The following is a 27,958-nucleotide window of genomic DNA, read 5'->3' on the forward strand; positions in this document are numbered from 1 at the left end:
CTTATATTTGCTTTTTGGCATTCACCAGCTCTGCATTCCTGGAGAATGACTTATGGGAAATTTGGGCTCCCCAAACAACACAGTGCTAAGCTGTGCTGAGTATGACGCAGGTCAGCTGGACATGGACAGGCAGAACCTGGGACTGAGAACAGACAACAGCCCTCATGGAAGACAAAACAGATGCATCACTCCCTCTGTTGCTTTTTCTGTTTTTTCCATCTCCCCCAGCTCTGTCTTTCTCCTCTTTAATCCACCCTCTGCTGTGTCCTCTAACCTGTAGATACAGCCCTTCCACTAACATGCATCCAGTCTTTAATTGCCCATAGGACACACAAAAAAGGGGACTGTCAAGATAACCGGCCTCTTTCTCCACACTCTAAAAGGCAGAGGTTTTTTCCTCAACATTTTGACCCAGAGCATGCCTTGCAGGATAAACTCAGGTGTGGAACAGGGTTAAGAAGGCAGCTTCACCTTGAAAGGCCACACTTCAGAGCCTGGGAAGCCACAGAAAGCAATTAAAAGTATTGATGGAACTTCAATAGCTCTTAAACAGTCCTGCCAGACACCTCAGGGCAAGTAGCACACTAATCTTTTTTTTTCTTCCATCTCTCCATCGCTCTTTTCTCTCCCTCTCTTTTCTCTCCCTCGCTCTCCCTCTTTCACTGTGTCCTCACTCAAGACTAAGTTGGTTTTCATCAGCGTCACCTGATTGCATAAAAAAGTGTATGAGTTGTATTTACAGCCATGCGAGGCAGGTGGTTGAAATGAGAGGAAAAAAGCCAGACCCCAAGAAAAACATTGTGACAATAGCATTTAAAGTTTATCCAGGCTTGTTAGAGCTCTAATTGGTCCAGTGTGTGTGTGTATGTTCAAGCATGTAAATGCGTAAATTGTGTGTGCTCTTGAAACTATTTTAAACGAGCGGCTAATGTCATCACTGCATGTGCGCACCATTTACTGTGCAGATGCTAATGGACCTTCTACCAAAACACACTTTCCAAAACTGTCCTCCACATGAGCAGGAAATCAAAGAGGAGTTTCGGAGGGGCTGAGGCAGCGGCTGCCTGCTTATCCTCTGAGGCAGGACAGCACCATCCAAGAGCAGGTTGTTTATCCGAGGCCTTCCTGCAGCATACTGCACTGATTTACAATGCACAGCTTTGTCAGCTGATGTCTGAATTTATGCAGGGACTGGACTGCTGTTCCTACGACATGGCACTGTCTAAAGGGTGACGCACCTCAACAAATGTATGTACAAGACAAAAAAAGAGAAAAAACTACAAAAACTAATGACTTACCTTTGCACTGGTTGGTGTTTTTATCCAGAATGGCCTTGGTTGACACTATTTTTCCATACCTATAAAGACGGAGAAATAAAATTTAGTGTTTTTGACTCACTTCCATGACCTTTGACTAGGGGGAGAGTTCACCCAGTTTGCCATCCTGTGGTTAAAATAAATGTCTTTATTTTCCATAGTCGTTGCCATTTAGTTGCAACTAGCAATTTGCAAAGTAGCACAAATGTCAAAGTCCATTGGATACTAAAATCACTTGAGATTAATAACATTATGTGTATGGCTGACTTCAAATGAATGTGCAGCCCTCTGACATTTGAGAGAGTCACTGCACATTTTCCAAAGGTCTAAAAACATGCAAGCACAATCAACGGCCTAAAACTTAAGGTTAAATTGATGTGTTATATTAGTACACTGTACAATGTATTACATATTGATTAATTACTGTCAAACTGAGAAAGCACATCATGAAAAAAACAGGATTACAGCAACATTTTTGACTATTATTTGCAGATAAAAGAAAGGAATTTGAGAAATCATACTTATAACGTGGAACAGCATTGGAATATGTAACATGAAATGGGATGTGTATGAACATATATATATATATATATATATATATATACACATATATATATATAGTGCTGTGCAAAAGTTAGCAGGTTAATAATAATAATAATAATAATAATAATAATAAACTTTATTTATATAGCACCTTTCATACAGAAATTGTAGCCCAAAGTGCTTCACATTGATTGAAAAAAATACAATATTAAAATACATTTAGATTTGATTAGAAATACAATAAAATAAAAATAAATATAAAAACAGCGCACATTAAAATATTTGATTATGCATAGAATTTTTGAAGTGCAAGAAATAAGATGAAATGTGAGAGAAATACAATAAAATAAAAATAAAAGCAGCGCACATTAAAATATTTGATTATACATAGAATTTTTGAAGTGCAAGAAATAAGATGACATTTGAAATACAGTAAAATAAAAAAATAAAAACAGAAATACAATAAAATAAAATAAAAATGAAAAACCGCACATTCCTGGTTCCTGAATTGTGACCCCATTTTTATCTCCTTTCAAAGGCTAATGAGAATAAAAATGTTTTTAATTTGGTTTTAAATATATTCAGTGAACTGGCTTCTCTAATGTCTTTTGGAATTGTATTCCATAACTTTGGTGCATAGTTAGTAAAGGCTGCGTCCCCCATTTTCTTTGTAATATTTCTGGGAGTCGCTAGTAAACCTGCGTTTGATGACCTCAGTGTTCTAGTTTGTACATAATTGATCAGTGAGTTTGCAATGCAAGGTTAGCAAGTTTTGTCTTCAGAGATTCAGAAAATATGTGCACAGCCTTAAAAGACAAACACAAAAAACTGAACTAAATTGGTTTGAAAGGTGAAGACACAATTCAGTGTAACCCCTGACCCTATGACAAAAAGCAGCACAAACAGATAGAAACATCCATCATGTGTTGAATGAAACCTGGTGTAAAACATCAGACAATTAATGCAATAAACCTCATATTGTCTAAACAAAAGAGTTAAACACAAGTACAGAGGAGGGCCACAGTAAATACCACCACTTTGGTTTATATAAGCTGTTTTTTCCTGAAACTTTTGTTTTTTACTGCTGTATATACTTAACATAGTCACGGAAAAAAATATTAGACCATCAAAAGTCATCAAAAACAATAATTATGCAATCAAGTACTAACTCCTGTGTGTATCATGTGACTAAAACAGACAGAAAAGAAAACATGGAATGCCTAAAAGAACTGTTTTTGTCAGTACAATGCCATAGCTATTGATGTAAGAACTGAAGTGATTTTGGTTATTATCAAAAAAACAAGGAAGAAGGATAGATATCAGCTCTGAAATTAAACTCTTATGAGCTATTTTGTTATTATCATTATATTTGTCCAAACAAATGTACCTTTAGTTGTACCAGGTAATAAAACGAACAATAAATCGAAGAAAATAAGGGTGGTCTAATAATTTTATATCCAGATTGGACCTAAATACAAAGATTAATAAATGCATATGTGTGGTCATCAGAACCTTACAGAACAGACAAATTTAATGTTGGACTACGACTTTTGCGCAGTACTGTATGTAAACCCAATACATAATCTGAAATGACTGCTAAACTACATGACAACAAATGCATTCATGATGTAACATATGATTAGTGTGGCTTCCTGGAAAACTGAAGGGTATTCTATATGCAGAGTGGCTTGTTATTAATTTTTCAGAGTTGAAAGAGTGACCATACTGACTGAATGACAGTGAGTTATTCTATGTGCTTGTCTCAGCTAAAACCGCAACGTTCTGCACTGTGTACAGAGCGGGAATTGTCTACTGTAAGTACAGCTTGTTTATGTGTGTATGTGTGTGTGTGTGTGTGTGTGTGTGTGTGTGCATATGTGAATATACTGTATGTATTTGCATGCCTGTGAGTGGGGGTACCAGTGGATTTTAGCTTGTACGATTACACTGTGTCAAGGCAACAGTATAGGGCTGTGCATAGACGTGTAAGTGACAACAGTCCCCTGTGTGTTTGGTGCACATCACGACTGAGTAGACAAAAGACAGCTAAGCTTTGTATATTTGGCACGCACACACACACACAAACACACACACACAAATCCACATATTCTGTAGGGAAGAAGCAGTGGTGCATCCCGGCCCATATTTCACCAGCAGGGGATAATTGTGCCATTTCTCAACGAGTGGCGGAGACTCTATTTACTGCATGCTGCGGTGGGGTGGGTGGTGGATATGAACTGATGAGCTCCAAGAGGAAAACTACCAGCTCGCACACACAAATACAGATACCGAGCGACTACACACACACACACACACGCAAACATACAAATATGCACACACCAATCAGTGGATTGTCTCTGTTCTGCAGATAAACAGGCCATTTTAGCTATGGGGATCCATAATCTACAGCAACAGAATAGGACAAACGTGCAATGTTTGATCACACTGAGACACTCTCGAGCATAAGTACACAAGACGCATGTGAAACAGTAAGTGCTCATTTGACCAGAAGGCATGAGGAGACGGATTTCACAACTGCGGTATTTTCTGTTTTTAGATTTTTTGCAATTGGTACAGATGCAGTACGTAGAAGAGACATGGTTCACATTATTTAAGTCTCAATATCTATCAAAATACACACATTATTACTTAGCTGTTCATTTGACATCTACTAAAAGGAAGTGTTATGCGACATCATAACAGGTACACTGATTATCCTGTTGATTTTGACAAACGCAACTTAGCCAATGTAATCGATAATGAAAATTGGTCGATGGCTATTTTCTTAGTCGACTTGTCGTTTTACTTTTGACTGCCTATTTATTTTTGCTCCCTCCCGTCTCAAGCACAGTAGGAACGGGATCTCCCTGCGATCGCTGACAGAGACAAGCCACGGGTATGGCCACAGCTTTGTGCCACGGGTATACAGCAATGGTATGAGTATGCCGCGATGGTACGGGTATGCCGCGGTGTCCGGGCAATCCATGCTGGTGTCCTGTCACAAAACACCAGCATTGGCTCCTGCCGCTGTACCTCAGAGAGAGAGAGAAACCCCCGTCTTATAAGCATCTTAAGTTTCATTCCCCTTCCCTGTTCACGTACCTCACCCCCCCACCACCACCACCACCACGATTCAAAATAAAATTGATACAACAAAATAACAAACGCTTGATTTTTTCTTAAATTAGTTGTTTAGATTAGTCGACTAATCAAAATATCAGTCGAAAGATTAGTCATTAGACAATAAGTTGTTAGTGTCAGCACTAAATGCAATCTTAACTTCTTTTAAAATAAACTGATTTTGACAACTGCATCACAATGCTATCATTATTTTATCATATCACTAGGGGTAACCAACATGGATTCAAGAGCAGATAATATCAACTGTGGTCGATAAAAGTAGATAATTGGAACCAATGCATATTTGCCGTACAAATTGCCATCTCGTTCTCAAATATTACAACAAATCTAATGCAAAGCGTTCAAATACCTTTAACCTTAGAGTCAAATCAGATAAAGAGAGTAAATGCACCATTTCAACATAATTTATTACCAGTGTCTGCATTGAAGTGGAGAGAAGTAAGACATGAAAATTACAAATAGAGAAGGACACTGCTTCAAAACGTAGAGCTGAGAATACAAAGAGAAGTGGCTGAATCAGAGTAAGAGTAGAGCAGCTTTAAACACATTTATTTCATTAAAAAATAAATAAAAATGTTAAGTGTTGGATTTGCTTATTGATTAGGCCTCATTACCAACGCTAAATACAGACAAGTGAACTCTGGAGATTAACCAAAGTTAATGTGTTTATGTGTGTTCCTGTCCACTGTATGTAGTTTATGTTTGTTTGTACACAGGTGCAGGCTCTGATTTACACCATGAGGTAGATAAAGTGTCAGCTTTAGACTGGGAAAGAGTTAAAAAGGCCTGTGATTTTGGCACAAATCGGGGGAAAGATCTCATTAAAACTTTGTTTGGACTCTAGGGAAGCAGGAGACAGTAGCTTCTGAATGCCAACTCATCACTACTTGCCTCATTTAACGTTAAATATGGCTCATCCATGCATCCTATCGGTGGTCCAAACAGCCACTACAAAGACAGTACAGCGAGATGAAAAGGCGAGGGTGGAAGGAGCTCGCATCACACCCATAATGGAGACATACTGGAGAACGGAGAATGTGATCAGCATGTTCATGTGTGTGTGTGCGTGTGCGTGTGTGTGTGTGAGGCTGTGGACGACCCCGCTGGCGGCTCCTTCGCCTCTCTGCCAGCCATGCCTGGGGAGGCTTTGATGTGACAGAGGCAGTCGCTGCGCAGGTTTAACACTGTGATGCTGTGGCCGGGATGCAGAGCCTGTCTCCACTAATCCTATTTCAATCACTCTCGCAGCCTCTTATCTCTGACTCTGCTGGCCCTCGGCCCTCCCCCCTCCTCACAAATCTTCTGCTCTCCCTCTTGCGCACCCTCCCTCCCTCTCTCTCTCTGTATTTCCCTTTTAAACTCTCTCTACCACCCTCTCCATTTCCCTTTCCTGTACTGTATCCATCATTTCTCTTATTTTCCTCCCCCTTCTAATAGGAATCCCGTGGCAATCACTCTGACGCAACATCGGATCAACCATTAAAAAAAAAAAAAAAGAATACACTAGATATGAAACAGCATATAAAAATAGCAGCTTTATGAGCTATTTTAAGCTGAAGAAAGTGAACAAATTGTGGTGGATGTAAAACATGTCATCCATTTGACAGCTGTCTGGCGCTGAAACGCGATAAATTTGAAGCCGAGCTGAAAGCTTCTATGCTTTTCAGAGGGCAGCTGCATGGACGCGAGTGACATCCCAGCACTGCGCTTCTTTCTTTCCCCGCTCTGTTGCTGGATGAAACATTGCAGGCCTATTACATTTCCGTCATCAATGCTGGGAAAGTGAAGTGGCTCTTTGCTGTATGTGGGCAGCTGGAGTGCAGGCCACAGCCACAACACGTCACTGCGGTGCTGCTGGTACACAGGAAAGCACTGGGCTGCACAGGATGGACGGACCACCCAAGTGTTGTACTAAGACCTTGCACCCAGCCATCGGACAAGGTCTGCAAAAGTATGCGAGTGTGTTTGTGCATCTGTGTGTGTAGGACGACACAAAAGGTTATGTGAATACCTTAAGCAGTGGGTCGATAAAACCTAAGATCCAAGAACACTTTCTTCCATCTGTACTCCGTAAAAGGCTTTGTGTGTAGGGGTGGGTGACCTAGACAAAATATCACTCCACATTGAATTTGTATCTATATTTTTCCTGTTCAGATGAAAATCGGAAAACAGCATCCTCTCTTCAAATCTCCAGCAAAACAACTTTACTAATTACACCACTACTTTTACTACAGGTCATAATTTTGGCATTAAAATAAAGACTAATTCCTAGATAAAAAAATGTTTAAAAAATTAAAAGAGAGTTGTAATTGGCAAAGAATAACTTAATTTCAGCGGAGTTCACATTTGATTTGACGTCAAATCATGCATGTTTCATATTCTGGCAGTCACACATTTGTGCAGCAATATTCTGACAACATTTGGCGTAAATGCAGGGAATGACAGATTTGTTCAAATATTTCTGGCTTGGCGTGTCATATTGAAAATCTACATTAGCATAAACATTTCAAAACCCCAGTTTCCTTCCACTTTGGCTTTAGTTAAATAAAAGGAACCACTTAAGGCACTGCTTTTGCTACTTTGATCGTCCCTGCTGTTCCCTTAACAACAGTTTTGGTTTTATGACCAGGTCTTTGTCGACCACAGAAAGCTGAAGTCCTGCCCTTTCCTCTCTATCCATGGCATCTAACATTTGACTGATGCCTCCATTTATGTATATGATGTTTGTCAATTTAAAGGGGTCATGTTTTGCTTAAACCCACTTTTATTAGTCTTTGGTACAATTATTTGTGTATTTGAACCCTAATAGTTCAAAAAGTTTCAATTTGAACCGTCCAGGTGCTGCAAAGCTATCTTTACATTCATTCCAACAAAAAACTGAGTGGATTTCTACAACCTGTTTTAATTCCTGCTTAATTTGTTACGTTTACAAATAGTTACATCACAAAATGTGTACATATAAGGTCAAGATTTCCAATGAAAATTTCTCTGAGTATGACATAATTGTTCGTCCGCAGCAGCAGTTGTAGTCCATACTGAAAATATGTCTAAACTTTGAGCCGATTACCTAAAATGTTCAGTTGTTGGTTGTATTAATGAACACAAGTGGTTGAACGGGACAGAGCGGCACGATCAACAACCCAGATGGGGGTGGGTTCATGTGCATTTAAAGGGCCAGCGCTAAAAATGTCCTTTTTCATGTCATTACTCAGAAATAGGGTTGAAAATGGACATGTGGAGTTGAATTAATGAAGAATTCAGACCCAAGCATAGCATTTACAGTTTATGTAGACCACAGGGAAATGTTTGAAAATGCAGAATTCCATTTAAAAAAGCTAAATATCACTCCTTTACAGATACAGTTACAAGCCAAGAAAGTAGGAGAGTGTGGTAAAGAACAGACATTTAATTTTGTGCTAAAGAGCTGAATGGACTGCATCTCTCGTTGCTAGTGATTTAAGTTACTAACATCAAAATGGCTGCTGCGTTGGCACATTTTACGACAACCTCTATAGTCTGATCATGTTGAAGCTGCAGACTCTGAACAGATATGGTAATGTCACCTCCACCACTTTCGGGTGAGTCATTATATTCACATATTTTCACAGCCTCATAATTCAACAGTCTGACCACACATTTCAATTATCTTGACTTGTAAAATCCTCTCTTAAATGAATAAACATGATCATAAATAACTTGTGTCTAGCCATTGACTTACATACAGTATTGGGGTTTTTTTTCGTTTGTTTTTTTCCCAAAATGAACTCTCACGGGTCACAACTGTAAGGCTAGTCATGCTTTGCTGATATATTAAGTCATTTGTGGTGTAAGTGAAGCTACAGTAGCTCTATTGTATTGTTGATGTGGTGTGGATCTATGTTGACTGTTCCTGAAACCTGAACATGAAAAGACACATTCTTTTTGTTCACTGAAAGGAGAGATTATGGACAATGTATAACCGGAGAGGTGGGAGTGTGTGTTTGTGCATGGGATCATTGAAAATACAATATACTTTTATTCATGAAATAGTCCCATGTACTTAATGAACACATCAATAGCTGGGTTTCCATTACCCTCAGAAAAGCGCAAAATGTAAATTGTGAAAAAGAAAACTGGTAACGGAAACACTGAAATGTTGCAAAAACTGTCAAAGATCACAAAGAAGGTTTTTATGCTCTCATGAGGTGGTTTTTGAGATGTTTCGATATAGAAGTATAGCGCAAAAGTGTAATGGAAACACATTTTGCACATTTTCATACATCAGTGCATGGTGGTTTTGCTCAGGCCAAATGTCTGACCTATGACCCTGGACTCAGAAAAGGTTCTAGTTTGTATTGTGCAGCAGACACTGGCTTTTGTGTAGGAACTGTTTCCCGAGGGCATGAAAAGTCCGGTGCCACGAGAGGTTCAATAACATCACTCAGTTCATTAAACGTTGCCTGGGTCATTTGGAAATTCTGGATCTACAACTTGTTGAATTCCTGACGTACAATTCTCTCCCAGAAATCCATTCTGCGTGGCCGCTGTTATAAATAAGGACGATTATACGTTCCCTTCTTCTTTTGTTTAAAATAGTCACTGCAACAAACACAAACTGCAACAAAATATAGAACATTATCGGAATAAGTGAACATCTAATTATAATATAGAAGAATTTAAAAATATATAATATTATTGCTAGATATGTAGTTTTACACTTGGTTTTGTATTCATTTTATATTATCTTTGGATGTATTTTGTTTGACTTTATACAGTATGACTTTATAGCTAGTAGTGCATAGCTAACCATTAAAGCTATTATTATTTAAAAGGGGGCAGGAAATATGAGATTTTCTTCATCCTGCTCCGTTTCGAGCATGGGTGTGTACATGTTTGTTCACCTGATGATTATTGAATGTCTGCTGATGAAATGCACAACCATGAACGAAATAAATGAAATGAATAAATGAATGAATTGTGCATTGCCTATTTGTAATTAATTAATACAGACTATCATGAAAAGGAGACATTATCACATTTATTAATGATTGTATTTGTAGTAAATAATTAAAGTGCAGATAAATATTATAGTTTATATAAAAAAGACTGATTATGCAAATCTGATTGTGTGTGAGGTAACTAAAAAAGTGTACGCGAATGGTTTGTGTTATTGTAAAAATATATAGAAAAAAAGTGTGTTAACAAAGCAAAGGAAGCAGAATTCATTTAATTATTAGTTTGTTAAAAGGGGGTGGGAGTTTATAAGTTATACTTCTTCTCACTCCTTTTAGAGTGCCGAAAAATTTAGTTTGGCAGGAAATATGAGATTTTCTTCATCCTGCTCCTTTTCAAGCATGAGTGTGTACATGTTTGTTCACCTGATGATTATTGAATGTCTGCTGATGAAATGCACAACCATGAATGAAATAAATGAAATTAATGAATGAATTGTGCATCGCCTATTTGTAATTAATTGATACAGACTATCATAAAAAAGAGATATTACCACATTTATTAATGATTGTATTTGTAGTAAATAATTAAAGTGCATATAAATATTATAGTTTATATAAAAAAAGGTTGATTATGCAAATGTGATTGTGTGTGAGGTAACTAAAAAAGTGTATGCGAATGGTTTGTGTTATTGTAAAAATATATAGAAAAAAGTGTGTTAACAAAGCAAAGGAAGCAGAATTCATTTAATTATTAGTTTGTTAAAAGGGGGTGGGAGTTCATAAGTTACACTTCTTCTCACTCCTTTTAGAGTGCCGAAAAATTTAGTTTGACCGTGTTGTATGGTTCTTTTTTATCTGATGATTCTATGTGCTCGAAATAAAACTGAACAAACCAACTCACTGCAATAGCAATAGATGCAACAGACACTATAGCACCAACACCATGGAGGTTTGACATGAAATCAGTACGTCCATCTTCCTTAAACGACCGTCTTGCGAGAACTATACGGTGTTTTACGAGAATTACGACATATCGCGAGGCGGGACCTTACTAGAATCACACATCAGAAGAAAAACACTCTTCAATGGAAACACCTGCAAGTAGCAATTGTAGAAATATCGCTTTTATTTTGCGAAAAACTGTCATGGAAACCTAGCTAATGATAAATGAGCTCTGCTGAGGTCACAGAGTCTGACCTTCAAATACTGGGATGCACCACAGACCCTGTTAAAAATACATGCAGAAATGTATGTGAGCGCTGACCATCTTCAGCTGTGACCCTGGTTTGTATAAATGCAGGCAGACTTTGCTTCTCCACAGGTTTCTTTGCTCGAATCCAAACAGGCCTGTTCAGCGCCTTTACAGCACCTGTGCAGGGGGATGTGGCAGGTGCAAAAGCTACACTATAGAGAACAATAACTTCAATTTATCACCTCTTGTAGGCCTCTTTATGTGAAATAATTAGCAGAATGTGGATAGTGTACTGCAGCTGAGATAGAGAAGGTGCAGATCAAACAGTTTTATGCATGTAGGAGCAGGTGCAGCAAACACCCACCATCGACATTTATTATCTGCTCTGTACGGTAAATATGATCCAGTGGGATTCATAATCCTATGGAGTATACTGTCTTAATTAGTGAAGAAAATGTTTGCTTTGTTGGTCTAGCACAAAACAGTCATCAAATACACAGTTTTTTAGCAATTAGATCCGGTGATGACAACATCCATATCACTGTAAGAACCAATTTGTTTGCAAGTTTAAAGCAGGTATAACGCATCCCTACATGTTTTTGTTTTTTTTTTTCTTTTGTCTTCTTACTGACACAAAGAGCATTTGTTTGCCGTGAAAATCATGACAAAAATTTTTACACATGTAGAAAAAAAATTCTCCAGTATTCTGTGGATAACACTCCGAATAACCTACATTTTCATATTCATTTTGTTAAGCCTTTGATGCTAATGCAAGAGACAGGTGTCATTGTGGCAGACACATAGAGAAGAGAAGAAAGAAAAATGACTTCTTTATACTTCAAAGATAAGAGGGAGGTACAGGGTGTAAGAAAGAGCCAAACATAAAGAAAATGACTGATAAAAATAGAAAGTATGAATGCACACACACACACACACATATTAGTAGCAAAAAAACATTGAAAGTGTATGTGATGTGAATGCTACATCTGTGTGCATATACAGTATACATATGACTATGGATGCGTGACTTGTCATTGTGAATCAGTGGGATTCATCTCGCTGTATAAGCACTGTGTGGCAGTTGCCCTTGTCTGTCATCCCCTGTTTTGCAGCATCTTGTACATCCCATAGCTCACTCATACTGTAAACACTATAATGCTGAGACAGAGCAAAGTCCTCCTGCCCACATGACATGATTCTGGGGGGAAATGTTAAACGGAGGCTTTTCTGGAAGGTTGTTACAGAAGAGGATTAGGGCCACTGGAAAAAAAAAAAAAAGAAATTAAATTAAGGTTCAATATTTTTTTTAAATTATGCTTCTGAGAATAAAAGTCGGACTTCTTAGGAAAACATTAGAATTCTGAAAAAAAAGTCTGAATTCTGAGATTAACCCTTTGTTGCATGCCATATGAGAACCTTAATCAAGATTTTTTTTTTTTTTCCTGAGTGTTTTTATTCCTCTTTAGGCATGAAAAAAAAACAATGAGATTGAATTATTATTTTTTTAATTAAAACATTTTTCATGGTGTTACAAAAATGTCCACTCATTTGGACACCATGTGTTTTAATTTTTAAAGCAAAAAACATGTATTTAAAACACAAAATCAGAAAGGGATATACTGTATGAAAAATATGAAATAAAACCATTTTTAATGCGGCTAATCTCATATTTTGTCATCTTTTATCATACTCTAATACTATTTCTTACTCACTTCATGGAGATAATATAAAAAAAAAAACTTTTTGTTTAAGAAAATTGTTAATTACAGTCTAATAACAATTAGCAATTGATTTACCCTCAATCATGTTAGTGCAGATCAGGTTTATCAAGAGCATAAAGTTACAGTAATGGTATGAATTACAGTAAGTGTCCATTGTGTTGGCTGATATGGAACTAACACAACAAAACCCATGAATATACAAAAGAACAGCTGTAGAATAGCTGTCCACTGTAGTGACCAGTATGCATGAAAGGGTTCAAATCAGAATTAAAAAAAAAAAAAAAATCAGAATTCAGACATTTTTTCTCAGAATTCTGACTTCAACCTCAGAACAAAAAACAAAAAACAAACAAACAAAAAAAAAAAAACGTAGTGGAACTGTAATAAAACAGTCACAATTCTGAGAAAAAAAGTCAGAATTCTAAAAAAACAGAAAAACAAAAAACAAAACTCACTATTCAGACTTTTCTTTTTTTTTTTAGAATTCTGACTTTAATCTCAGAGCAATGATAAAAAACCTTATTTAAAACAGTCAGAATTCTGAGAAAAAAAAAATCAGAATTCTGGGATTAAAGTCAGAATTCTGAGATTAAAGTCAGAATTCAAACTTTTTTCTCATAATAATAATAATTTAAGAAAATATATTGGACCTTAATTTTTTTTTTTTTTTTTTTTTCAGTGGCCCTAATCCTCTTCCGTAGGTTGTTGTTGCTCTAGTCACTACGTAACTTCTACAGAGCTGTTTGGATCTGATTAACTAGTGACACTTTAAGGGTCACATGGCAAAACCGCCATCTGTCATATTTTCCAATGTCTAAATAGTCCAAAAAGTCTAATAACTACCTTACAGAGGTCTTAAAAAATGCATTAGGTTTTGTTGCCAAATGTACAATGCCTTTGCTTAAGGGTAGTTGAACGGTGAATTCACCCACTATTAGACATGCAACAATATATAGGTCAAAAATTGGTAGTGATCTATATCGGACTTAACTGCAATAAGCTGTTGTCAAATACGATGACACTGTTTAGTCTGATGAAGGTTGAAAGGCTGACAGCTTAAAAAAAAAAAAAAAGAAAAAGGCTATTGGCAAAATTGTAAAAATCAATATCAGCCTAGAATTTCCCAATCGGAGTTGATTTTTTTAGAATTGAAGAAAAGTGATGGCCAAAAGACATATGTGAAAGAAACCACAACATAGATGCAGTGAAAACACATGAAAAACTAATCGAGGAATGGTAAAAGGATCCCAGTGGACGCTGGTCTGGGAGCAGAGCAGCTGCTCTGTCAGAAAACACTGACTTCAGATCAGTGACTTGTTCTTTTGACCTCTAAGCTTCAGTTATCCCAGTACAGAACTAAACATCACACAATTTAACCCTTTGTCAGGCAAGTGACTATTTTTGGTAATTTACGTATACATTACAAGACAGTGACAGCAACAGTTCCAGTAAGTCAACCATCTCAGGTCCAATGTGGTCTCCAGGGTCTGTAAGGTCCACCTCTGCATGAACAGTGAGTGTACCTGCTTTGTTTGGTACCATGAAGTAATGGTACTAATGTAAGGAATGATGTTCAAAGGGAGAATGTGGATGTGGACAGGGGTCTGGATCAGCACTGATGTTGGTCTAATGTTCTAAAACTGATGTTCTAATATTCTAAAATAAATGCTCCTTTCACCTTACATGTGTTTTCCATGTATTTTTTTTTTTTTTTTTGTATTTTCATTTTTTTTTACTTCTTGGATTTTTTTTTTAATTTTTTTTTTGCCACTGATGGGCAAGGAACTAAATATAGTAACGTCATTAACCTTGATTTTCTACATCACAAAAAAATTGGGAAAAATGTCACAAAAGTAATAAAGTCTTGTTAGGTCCTCCAATAACACAGTAAGGTTAAAATTTTGAATTTCAGAGTATTTGTATGAGTGAACTATATACCAGCATCAACAGTTTTTTCTTTGTCTTAAATAGTGTGTAATATTTACTTTCATTCAGTGGGTAATTTGCAGATTTCTACCAAATGAATCCCTCAAGTGGCTGCAAAAAAATGCAAACCTCCGTCATTAAGACCAGTGATTGTTTTGTGAGTTAAGGTGATAATAACTCAGACACTATAAATAACTATGATGCACATTAACACCAGACACTGGCAACTATTAAACATAAAAATAGAAGACGTCCAATACTGGCTGCTGTAGAAACATGGTGGATACCACAAACGTGATCTACATCTACAAAGTCTCCTTAAAAATGTGAATAGCACAACAACTTGAAATGTCTACAGAAAAATAACTGCAATTTACATATGCTTATTATTTACACATGTGCATTATAATAAACAGATCACAGTGGATCTAAAATACACAAAACATTAGATAACAGGCAGAATATTGTGAAAATAAAACTTACTTCTCTTAAAGCATTTCAGGTGGCTCATATTTTGTTCAGGTTATTCACATTTTTTTTGTAAATACAAGCATTTTCATGGAAATGTACTTTTTTGCACTAAAACAAAGAGAGAAATTTGGAGTTGTTATTATTTCTAGGTTATTATGATAACATTTTACTGGTCTGACTCATCTGAGATCATATTGGTCTGAATGTGTCCCCTGAACTAAACTGATTCTTAACATCTTCAGTGTCATTTTTGTACTTCAGAAATTCATCCCACGTGCCGGACTGGACCCTTTGACTGGCTGGATTGGACCCTTGCCCTGGCCGGACCGGACCCTTTGACTGGCCGGACTGGACCCTTTGACTGGCCGGACTGGACCCTTTGACTGGCCGGACTGGACCCTTTGACTGGCCGGATAGGGCCCTTTGACTGGCCGGACTGGACCCTTTGACTGGCCGGACTGGACCCTTTGACTGGCTGGATTGGACCCTTTGACTGACCGGATTGGACCCTTTGATGGGCCAGACTGGACCCTTTGACTGGCCGGATTGGACCTTTTGACTGGCCGGACTGGATCCTTTGACTGGCCGGACTGGACCCTTTGACTGGCCGAACTGGACCCTGTGAGTGGCCGGATTGGATCCTTTGACTGGCCGGACTGGACCCTTTGACTGGCCGAACTGGACCCTGTGAGTGGCCGGATTGGACCCTTTGACTGGCCGGATTGGACCCTTTGACTGGCTGGACTGGACCCTTTGACTGGCCGGATTGGAGCTTTTGACAGGCCGGATTGGACCCTTTGACTGGCCGAACTGGACCCTTTAACGGGCCGGACTGGACCCTTTGACGGGCCAGTTTTGGCCTGCACGCTATATGTTCGACACTTGTGGCGTATGGTAAGGAAAATAGATATTCTTATTCATTTTACACTGATGAAAACATAATTATGAACACTATTCCACTTCCATTTCTGCAATTACATCCTTAGTCTTAAACAAACCTTTAAACCTTCAAGCACAACATTTTTACTATTAAGAGGCAAATGTGTTCACCTCGGTATTTATTATTTCTGTGGTTCTAATGTGAAATGTGTTTCAGTTGGAAAAGCATTAGCGCATGATGTAAAAATATTGTGTGGGCACGGATAAGCAGCAATAAGTCAAAACCCTTAACAAATAGGATAATTCCTTTTTTGGCTTTAGTACTCTATCTTTTCCTTGGCAGAACTTCCTCCTGTTTTTTTTTTTGTTTTTTTTTTTTTAAGGTGCTGGGATTCCCCTGTATTTTGTTGGCGTCCTTTCCTTTAAAACCTTTACACCTCTACACTTGGGAATGAAAAGAAAAGCAATCCTGCCACGAGGAGTTTGTTTTTGAGTACAGTTTTCTGTATGTATGTGTGTGGAATATGACAAATAAGTCAATGAGCATTCATCTGGAGGGCTGGTGATTTCTCATAAAACTGAGTGACCACAATACGACGGCCTGTGTGTGTCATCGCACCAGTCTGTTGAAGTTGGCCGCAGTCAAACTATGCGGTCAATAGCTGTCATCAACGGTTCTGGTTTCAATTTTTCCTAACTTCCCGACTGATGTGATTTCTTTTCATGAACATTCATTTCACCTGGCAAGTGTGAAATGGATGACAAGTTGATTAGAACCATTCAAGGTTTCCCACCTCCATACATAATAGGGATAGATTATAGCTGTAAGCAGCATTACGACGACTAAGCTCCAGTCGGGCAATTTAAAAGAGGGAATGGAGGTGATTTAAAAGTTTCAGCATGTGCCCTGAATCATTGTTCGAGAGTTTAATTTAAAACAATTCATCCTTGCATTATAGGGTTTTCAATGAGAGAAAGTTTTTAAATTCTAGAGGGTTATAGAGCCTCCATCAGCTGAATTGTTTCTGCAGTTTAGTCGGTGTCACTGTGGAGGAGGTTGGATCAATCTGTAGAGTCGCATGCATTTTATTCCTTTTAATGTCTTGCTGTGCAACTTTCTCATGCATAGTCAATAGGAAATTTAACTCAATACCAAACTATTTAACTATATTTGGTTAAAATTACAATTCAAGATCAGTCAAATTACTTTGATACTCCTGGAAACTTAATTTCCCAGTGGTCAAATAAACGCCACTGTGATTTCTCTGTATCAGCAGACAGAGGCGAGAGGGTTTCACTGCATCCCTGAAAACGAGTGAAAAGAGAAAACAACTCTAGAGTGTTGCTTAGAGGATATACAGGTAAAAAAAAAAGAAAAAAAGAAAAAAAGAAAAAAAGAAGCAGAACAGATATTTACAACAGAAGCACATTTCCTGCTTCACGCTGAGCTCGGGAAAGTGAGTTGAAAATTGGTGATGAGTGTGCATGTGTTTATTGAGAGTGTGCATTAAGACAAGAGCAGCAATACGTGGCAGCAGGAAGCATTGTGCCGTTGTTCAGAGTGTTGCTTGTTGCTATTTCTCTCTTTCTCACTCACAAACATACACACTGGTCTTTTTCAGAGCCAGCTTGGCAGAATAGCCCCTGTTTGTTTGGAAGTGTCCGACCTGTCAAACCCACATGCCCTGCACTGCTGTCTGACACGCACAAATGAACACATCTCATCTGTGCTGCTGCTGCCTCTGCTTACTAGACACCGCTTCAAATGAAAGGGAAAGTCAGCAGCGGAAATGGACAGAAGAAGACAAGGGAGGGATGGGAGGAAAGAGAGCCGGAGAGTTTGAAGATCTCAGGTTTTGTCCCTCGTGTCAATCAGTCTTTTGACTCCGCCACTGCTTGTGTTGGAGCTTAAAACTGTCCTCTGCTGTATAGCCGGAGTCAGATAAAATGTGAAACTCAGTGTGAGAGCAGCGGCAGCACAGAACACTATGTTTGAGTGGTGGCTGGATTGGTTGCTATGGTTATTGGTATGCTGTTAGTTCTCCTAGGCAAGACTCAGGTGAAATGCATCTGCAAAAACAGAAAAAAAAAAAAAAAATGTTGTGAAAGTATTTCTGCCGCCAATTTACATTAAAATAAACTAATATTAAATAAGGATCTGATAAACTAAAAATGCTATTCGATAAAATTATTAACTGTAAAGTGCAAAAATAGAGAAGACAGGCTCTTTCCAGCTTCTAAATAGGCAGACTGTATACGTGTCATGTATAGAGTAATGGGCAGATAAATAATTCAGAAAATCAGCCTAAGGCCAAATCAGCTTCTCTGCTCACCCTCACCTCGAAATCGATGTTTGGGAAGGAAAAAGGCGTTGCATTTTAGTCAGTTTGGTCCAGTCAGTGAAATGACTGTGTCCCTAAAACTGGAGAGGAGGTAGAGAGAGATTAACTTGTTAAAGAAATGAGAGGAAAGGAAAATTACGTAGGAAAAAACCAGTGTGAAACAGAGGATAACGGTGAGAAATTAAGCAAAAAGTAGAAGAAGGGAGAGTGAGACGAAGGATGGTATGAAAGAGAAGAGACAGTCATACACAGAAGAAGTGAGTACAGACGTGTGTGATTCCTGGAAAAGCAGATGCCTCAGCTCAGCATGTAGCTGTAGCAGTGGGAGTAGTTTAGTTTGAGCATTCCTGTGGCTGTCTGGCGAAGCTTTAGAGGTTAAAAAGCGCTATCTCTTCATTCCCTGACTGACGCTGAAAGTGCTGGAAGACCAGAGTAGTGTTTATGAGGTGGGCGTGTATGCCAGATTAAGCAAAAATGACAATGTAAGACGCAAAAGGGGATAAGATGCTCAAAAATGTGAAAGACTAGAAATGATACAACAGTGCATTAGCGCCATCGGAAGTACAAACAACCAGTTTATGAATATTTCAGCTTTTTCTGGTAAATTTGTGACATTTTATCATATAAATTCACCGCTTTTAGCAACCAGTTCTGATTTCATTTGATTGTATTTGTGCTTTGTGTTAATCTATTTGCTTTTATGTGAGGTTATGATTGTATGAGGTGGTGCGCTCCCCTGTTCTGTTTCGTTGTATTAATGTTTCAACCAAAATTAAGGGTCCATAAAAAAAGAAATTAGAGAAGGGCAATATGGATATAACGATTTAAACTTTCTGTATCCATCCTATTGATTTTTTTTTTTTTTTGAATGATTATGTAATTAATATATGTGACGGTCATTTGCCTTTCTAATAAAAAGATAATTAAAAAAAAAAAAAAAAAAAAAATCATCGCTTTTATCTCAGAATGTTTTCTTGTCCACCAACAAGAAACCAAAGGGCAAGGACCTCAGTTCCAAAAATGAATCCAATACCTAAACCATGGCTTCTATAGACTTATTATGTTTTTGCTGGTGTTGGTTTGTCTGTCTGTCTGTCTGTCCGTGTGCAAGATAACTCAAAAAGTTATGGACAGATCTGGACGAAAATTTCAGGAAATGTTGATACTGGCACAAGGAACAAATGATTAAATTTTGGTGGTGATTTGGGGGGGGGGGGGGGGGGGGGCACTGATCTGCCTTGGCGGAGGTCTGTGCTCTCCGAGTGCTTTTCTAGTATTCAAATTATCTCTAAAACTACAGAGTCAGTATCTTTTTTTTTTTCCCCTGGAGTCATACTGGACCCTCTAATATGTGATCTTGCCCATCTATAATGTTTTCTAAGTTAATAAAATCTTGTTAAGGGCGTTTGGAAGTTATATCTATTTCAATAACACACATTTTTTTCTGACAGCTTGAGTCTAGTAGTGGTAAATGGGTTCCACTAACAGGATTTTCCTGACTTTGTTACACAAAACTTACAGATTCTTTAACAAATTAGTAAGCTAACAATTAGCATTAGCATCATCTATGACCAATCAGGCTCTTATAATTCCAAACCTTTTGTCCAAATATAGTCACTTCAACATGGTGATGACCAAATTGCAGTTCATAAACCTATGGGTTACATTGAGGCTCCCCTGCCCACTAACTACACATAATCTGTGCAGTACAGAGTAAAAGTATGCAGGGGGAAAAAAACTAAAAAAAAAAAACAAAAACGTAGGCTAAATTGTGGAAATGTGCAGTTTTATCACGATCTTTTATGTTATTACTGTGAAGCAATTCCATGCTATTTTGACCTTCAAGATATGCAAGGGAAAAAAATGTAATAAGCTCAAACTAGGGGATGAAATTGCCTGATGAATATGTGAGGCTGTAGTGCAGATGTTCTGGTGAGTGGGTTGATAGTGGGGTGGGGGTGGGGGGTGGGATATTACGGGTGGACTGGAGTGTCTTTGCTCACACTACTCCCCTCTGTCAGTTTTTTGAAACAGAGCCACGGGACAGGCCTGCTCTGATAGCTAGGCAGCTAGTGTCAACACTGGACCTCGGAGAGTCATTAGGGATAATGTGTGCTGCTGAGTGCCCAGGCCTCTGTTCCATAAAAACAGGTGGTCCCGGGGTCACCCCTCCCCTCCCTACCCCCCCTTCCCCTCACCTCATCTACTTAGCATACCTCATGGCAGTACCCGTCCTCTGCCCCCCCATCCATCCCCCCCATCCTCTCATTCCCTCAGCACACACAGGAAAGGTTATTTGGACAATTGGTGGTGATTAGCTTTTGATTTGGCTCTCTCTGTTCGTTTGATCAAGCCATGGCATGGAGGCAAACCCAGCGATGAAGGGCGCAGCTGTGGCTGAAACGGAGTGAGAAGAACCAGAAGGCGAAGAGGCAGATGAGAAGGACCTGGGTTGAGGAGGAGGAGCGAGGAGTTGAGGGCTTTGAGACCTCCAGGGTCCTTGCTTCTTTGGCAGTTGCAGTTATGGATATGGGTTGCTGGCAGAGAAAATGTGAAGTACTTTGTAGCTGTTATTCCAGGTGTAGGCTCTTGTAGAAAGGGAGAGAAAAAAAAAATCCAATTCTTTTTTTCATTTAAAACTTTTCATCCAAAAAACCTGCTTCCATCGTCTCTATCGCTCTCCTAGGTGATGGATTGGAAACAACAAGAAAATATGGGTACTGTCTAATCACTGGCTGTTGAAATGGGTTATAAAGTGTGCTTGCCCCTAAGTGTTTTGGGGCTTCATTGGCTTTATAGGCACTGTTAGTTTCTGGCTGCTCAGATCTTTGAGTTGGAAGGCGCTGCGGTTGGGTTTAAGATTGGCCCAGAGCCTCGACCTGATGGTTTACGCCAAGGAATTTTTCTCATAATAACTGCCGTTTCATCCCTCCATCTCACCATCCACCCATGCATCCATCCGTCCATCCATCCATCCACTCATTCAGCCAGCCAGGCAAGTAGTCAAGCCTCTCACTATCTGGGTGTTCAGCCAACAAATCCCCTCTCCGCTCCTTTGGCCTCTTTTCTACGCCCATATATCAGGCTGATGGCTGCGGAGAACCCGACATCCAGCCAGCTGAATAAAACAGAGATTAAGCACCCACCCGAATCCATTTAATTACTCGTTCAACAGCTCTCGGCATGTAACTCCAACCACTGTGAGAACTTTGTTGTTGTTCAATCTTTACTTTTGCTCTCAGTGACCACATGGAGGTTAAGCAGTTGGCCAGTCGTAAAAGTAAGGTTATTCTAACTAAATTTTGTAAATATGCAATTGATATGCAGACCTTAACAAAAAGTCTGTGCCACCATATTCATGCTTGGCCTGAGCATCAATAGACATTATCAAATGATTCAATATCATTAAAAATCCAATCAAGTATAGGCCGATTTGTGCTCTGTACGTGAAAGTAAAAAAAAAACAAAAAAAAAACAAATGATTACTTGTTGTCATGGTTGGAACATAAAAACAGTTGCCAAACAGTGGAATATAAAAAAAAAATCTGAATAACAACAAATAGCTGTGCCTGTAAATAATACATTCTGGCTTTGTTCTGCTTATTTGCCTCAGTTTGTGATTTGAACACAGTAGGAATGTTGCATTTTTTGGAGAAAAAATTAGATTTTTTATGTTTTTTAATGCTTGGAAGAGGTAGCAAAATGCAATGCAAACATATTAAGCAAGTGTTGATGTGTACCAGTAAGTTTTGACCAACTAGAACAGTCATATTCCTTGATTGGATGCAAAAAATAAATATGAATACCACCATGTATCCAGAGAAAACATTGGACAAAAGCTTTGACAAAGCTATGGAAGAGTCTGAAACAACATTACATGATCCAGATCAGTGGTTTGGTTCAGGGGACAAAAGCTAAAGCCAGATCTATCAACCTCTCATGTTTCGATCAACAACTAAAATATATATAATTGAATCAAAAACCGCAACTATGATAATAATGATGAACCAACAAGAGTATCAAGGTTTTTTGTTTTGTTTTTTTTGCAGGTTTTCTGAAAATTCCACTCAGCTTTGCAGTAAATTTGAATGAAAACCTGATTACATAATGATAATTTTACTGTAACCAACTGTTGCGTAAAGTCACAGAATGTTTGTTTGGATTTTTGAGTTTAGAAAGTCAGTCTTTAATTTTTTAGGTGAGAACTGTCACGAAAAAAGTAGCAAGATTTTTGGCAGCGAGAAGTTCACAGGGACGAGGTTACAACCGCAGTAGAAGGCATTTATTTTTCTGGCATCTTTCAAGCGGAGTACAACAACCTCCCGTCAGCAGCTACAATATGGCCAGTTGTCAAGAATGCATCAGTTCAGTTTGGCGGCGGTGTGTTTGCGTCTGAGATAGTGGAGAACCAGGGCGGCGAGGGCTGCTTTTTCAGTGTGTGCGACACAACAAAACCCAGGCCTGAGAATCAGTTTAGCCTCATCTCGCTGACACACACACAGACACACATTCTAGAAGGGGCAAACATATCCGTGATACTGATAAGGAAAATAGCTTAGCCAGCTAATATACCTGAAAGTCCACAAGTTTAGCTCCTTCCAAAAAAAAAAAAAAAAAAAACAGGATAAATACAGTGCATCATTTAGTTAACGTTTATGTTGAACATGGAGTTTCCCTCAGAGAGCTGACGGGGCTAAAGGCCAGGAGAGGAAATGTTGGGTGCTGGAGGGGGGACTGGGCATGTGGGAAAACCTGAGGGGGACCCAGGTTGCTGCACACTGCAGAACAGTCGCATGACCTTTTCTCGAATGCTGCCACCCGCCTGCCACTGAAACACAGTCTGGCTAATTAAAGTTTCAGTGGCATTGGATTTTCACTGGCACAGCATACCTCGGGCAACCTTGGGGGCCCTTAGGCAGGCGATACACACAAAAGGGAAGGATGGGAAATATAGCCGTGGAACAAGGAGACAACCACTAGAGGACAGCGAGGCAGATCCAGACACTCAGTAACTTTGCATAACGTACAGAAGGAATGCAAATCTACACTCACAAATATGCACTTCTACCGAGTGTTTTACATAAGCTCCGACATGATTCGCCCTTCCAAATATATATGCCCAAAATATACAAGATCATATGGAATTAGAAATGAAATTGAAACTGTCCAAGTCTGTACAACCGGGTGAATGAAGGGAGCTAAGCGAGAGATATGCAATGTCAAAACGCTGAGTGCTTTTTCCAAATCTTATCGGGCCGCCTCTCAGGCTAATGGAATTTTGATGGGTCAGTATCAAGAATAAATGCATGACTTATGACATGGCTACCGGGAGCATTACCAAATATACTGGACAGCATGTTCCCGTCTCCAAAGGATCATTGAATAATTGGCCATGTTTGACCAGGACATTTCTGGAAAGATGGCCAAGAAAAGGTTATGCAACCAGACAGACTTGCTCATGGCCTGTATTTCACAATCTGCTGGCCTTGTCTCCATTAATGATCTTGACCCCCTTTTCACCATTTTAGAAGTGAAAGGGCCTAATGGTGCTGAACAAAGCTGCTTGTGTGTGTGTGTGTGTGTGTGTGTGTGTGGTTGGACGAGTGTGTGACGATGTGTGTGCAGAGACAGAGACACAGAGAAAGAAAGCCCCTGTGACTGTGTGTTACAGCTTGATGAGGTCTTGGTCTGTGATTCCTGGGGGAGGTGGTCCAATCTAAGCTTTATTAGGCCTTATTGAGCTGTGTGTGAAGGCAGGTGTGTGTGTGTTTTCTCTATCAAGAACATTTGGCGGAGCTTTATGAGTACCTTTGTGTGTGTCTCTAAAATACACAGTTGGTAGCGGTTTAATGGGGTGTGCAAGGTATTGTACATGGACCTTTTTCTCATGTTTGTAATTTTCTTTTGTGGGGTGAGCTTTTTAGTTGGATCATTTCAGCATTTAAGGAATTTACTCCTATTTGTGTGTGCAGATCTACAGCATGTCTGTCTAAACATGTGCGTGCGTGATAAAAACGGACTCATTCTCTGCCAAATAACATACAGCACAAATAAATATACAACACATGGGCCAGGACCGTGAACTGAAGTGCAACAAAATATACCATGTATGAACCGGTGCACAGAGTTCTCTAGTACCGGGGGGTCAAAGTCATTTTAGTTCTGGGGCCATATACAGCCTAAGATGATATAAAGTGGGCCGGACCAGTAAATTAATATAAATAATAGGAAAAGAACTTATGAATAATGTCAACTCCAATTTTTTTTTTTTTTTTTTTTTTTGAGTGAAAAAAATAAGATTCCGAAATGAAAATGTTTACATCTACAAACTGTACTTGAATATTACGTGAACAAATATAAACACCCTGAACATTCTTAAGAAAAATAAGTGCAATTTTAACAATAATATGCCTTAGTTGCCTAATTTTTTTTGGCTTAATTCAAGATTTATTGTTTGTTTTTTTTGTTTGCTTAATTCAAGCAAAAAAAAAAAAAGATCTTGGTAAGATTTCTTGAAATACGATTTTCAAGATCTATTGTCTAAAAATAAGTTCTTATATCTCACTGAAAAGTTACTTTTTTCATGTTTGTAATTTTCTTTTGTGGGGTGAGCTTTTTAGTTTGATCATTTCAGCATTTAAGGAATTTACTCCTATTTGTGTGTGCAGATCTACAGCATGTCTGTCTAAACATGTGCGTGCGTGATAAAAACGGACTCATTCTCTGCCAAATAACATACAGCACAAATAAATATACAACACATGGGCCAGGACCGTGAACTGAAGTGCAACAAAATATACCATGTATGAACCGGTGCACAGAGTTCTCTAGTACCGGGGGGTCAAAGTCATTTTAGTTCTGGGGCCATATACAGCCTAAGATGATATAAGTGGGCCGGACCAGTAAATTAATATAAATAATAGGAAAAGAACTTATGAATAATGTCAACTCCAATTTTTTTTTTTTTTTTTTTTTTTTGAGTGAAAAAAATAAGATTCCAAAATGAAAATGTTTACATCTACAAACTGTACTTGAATATTACGTGAACAAATATAAACACCCTGAACATTCTTAAGAAAAATAAGTGCAATTTTAACAATAATATGCCTTAGTTGCCTAATTTTTTTTGGCTTAATTCAAGATTTATTGTTTGTTTTTTTTGTTTGCTTAATTCAAGCAAAAAAAAAAAAAGATCTTGGTAAGATTTCTTGAAATACGATTTTCAAGATCTATTGTCTAAAAATAAGTTCTTATATCTCACTGAAAAGTTACTTTTTTCATGTTTGTAATTTTCTTTTGTGGGGTGAGCTTTTTAGTTTGATCATTTCAGCATTTAAGGAATTTACTCCTATTTGTGTGTGCAGATCTACAGCATGTCTGTCTAAACATGTGCGTGCGTGATAAAAACGGACTCATTCTCTGCCAAATAACATACAGCACAAATAAATATACAACACATGGGCCAGGACCGTGAACTGAAGTGCTACCTGCAACATACGAAACAAAATATACCATGTATGAACCAGTGCACAGAGTTCTCTAGTACAGGGGGGTCAAAGTCGTTTTAGTTTAGGGGCCACATACAGCCTAACATGATATAAAGTGGGCCGGACCAGTAAATTAATATAAATAATAGGAAAAGAACTTATGAATCATGTCAACTCGAACTTTTTTTTTTTGAGTGAAAAAAATAAGATTCCAAAATGAAAATGTTTACATCTACAAACTGTACTTGAATATTACGTGAACAAATAAACACCCTGAACATTCTTAAGAAAAATAAGAGCAATTTTAACAATATTATGCCGTAGCTGCCTGATTTTTTTTGCTTAATTCAAGATTTTTTATTTTTTTTTTGCTTAATTCAAGCAAAAAAATGATCTTGGTAAGATTTCTTGAAATAAGATTTTCAAGATCTATTGTCTAAAAATAAGTTCTTATATCTCACTGAAAAGTTACTTTTTTCATGTTTGTAATTTTCTTTTGTGGGGTGAGCTTTTTAGTTTGATCATTTCAGCATTTAAGGACTTTACTCCTATTTGTGTGTGCAGATCTACAGCATGTCTGTCTAAACATGTGCGTGCGTAATAAAAACGGACTCATTCTCTGCCAAATAACATACCGCACAAATAAATATACAACACATGGGCCAGGACCATGAATTGAAGTGCTACCTGCAACATATGAAACAAAATATACCATGTATGAACCAGTACAGAAAGTTTATATATAGAATTGTAAGATACTAAATTGTAAGGTACTTATTAGGTAGTGTAGTTTTATTTCAAGCACATACGTAGAATCAGATAACAAAAAACAATAAAACATAGTCAAACTATGTTTTTCAATGCCCGAGAAAAGAGTTGGAAGAAGTGTAACTTATAGAGTCCAACCCCTTTTTACAAATTGATAATTAAAGGTGCTGGAGACTTTCGTGACCAATTTTTCATCAAATCTATCAAACCTCAGTTATAGCCAAAGTATCAGGAATCTGTAAGTCTTTCTGTGATTACTCACCTGAATCTCATGCATTACGGTGAACAATTTTGAAGTGCCATCCACTATAAATAAACCGTGTGTTTACAAACCGACCCGGGAGGTAACTTGGGCACCTTCGGAATTTTGTCGCGACGTGCATTGTGGGAAACGGAGGTTTGCTCAGCCACCTGACAGCGGCAGTACAACCATATGGTATTATATGGATGAAACAAACATGAGGAAACGCGGAAATGGATGGAGGAAATATGCATAGAAGGAAGGGAGTTCCTGCTCTTTCCGATCGTGTCTGTTCCAGCTGTCACTGTAAGGTGGCTGCGCAAGCCTTCGCTTCCCACAATGCACGTCGCGACAAAATTCTGAAGATGCTCAAGTTACCTCCTGGCTCATTGGTAAACATATGGACTGGTTATGGTGGATGGCACTAAGAAACTGTTCACCGTAGTGCAAGAGATTCAGGTGAGTAATCACAGAAAGACTTACAGATTTGTGATACTTGGGCTATGACTGAGGTTTTACAGATTTGATGAAAAATTCTTTACGAAAGTCTCCTGCACCTTTAAATTAATTCCGTTTCCTTTGCTTTAACACACTTTTTTCTATATATTTTTACAATAACACTTAAGCATCCACACAAACCATTCACATACACTTTTTTAGTCACCTCACACACAAACTGTTTTGCATAATCCACCTTTTTTAATATAAATTAAAATATTTATATGCACTTTCATTATTTACTACAAATACAGTCATTAATAAATGTGATAGTCTGTATTAATTAATTAATTAATTACAAATAGGCAATGCAGAATAATATCTTATTTTATGAATTCTTCTAAAACTACATTTTCACTTATTAGGATAATGTTCTATATTTTGTTATTATACTGGATTTATACATCTTTTTAAATGTACTTTAAACTTGTACTTTAGTCTTTTTTTTTCCAGTGAAAGTCTTCCACTCCTCCACATTTTCATGCATATATTTGTCAGC

General features: G+C 38.1%; 1 protein-coding gene across 1 annotated transcript in view; it reads right to left on the minus strand.

Annotated features, from left to right (window-relative positions):
* The window catches only part of LOC115428458 (RNA-binding motif, single-stranded-interacting protein 3-like), a 527,598-nt gene that overhangs the window by 288,422 nt on the left and 211,218 nt on the right, over window positions 1-27,958 (minus strand). Inside the window, exon 5 of the mRNA XM_030147513.1 lies at window positions 1,299-1,357. Coding sequence (XP_030003373.1) covers window positions 1,299-1,357 — 59 coding nt within the window. The remainder of the gene's footprint in view (window positions 1-1,298; window positions 1,358-27,958) is intronic.

The sequence above is a fragment of the Sphaeramia orbicularis genome, chromosome 11 (assembly GCF_902148855.1).
Source record: "Sphaeramia orbicularis chromosome 11, fSphaOr1.1, whole genome shotgun sequence".
In the NCBI taxonomy this organism is placed as follows: Eukaryota; Metazoa; Chordata; class Actinopteri; order Kurtiformes; family Apogonidae; genus Sphaeramia; species Sphaeramia orbicularis.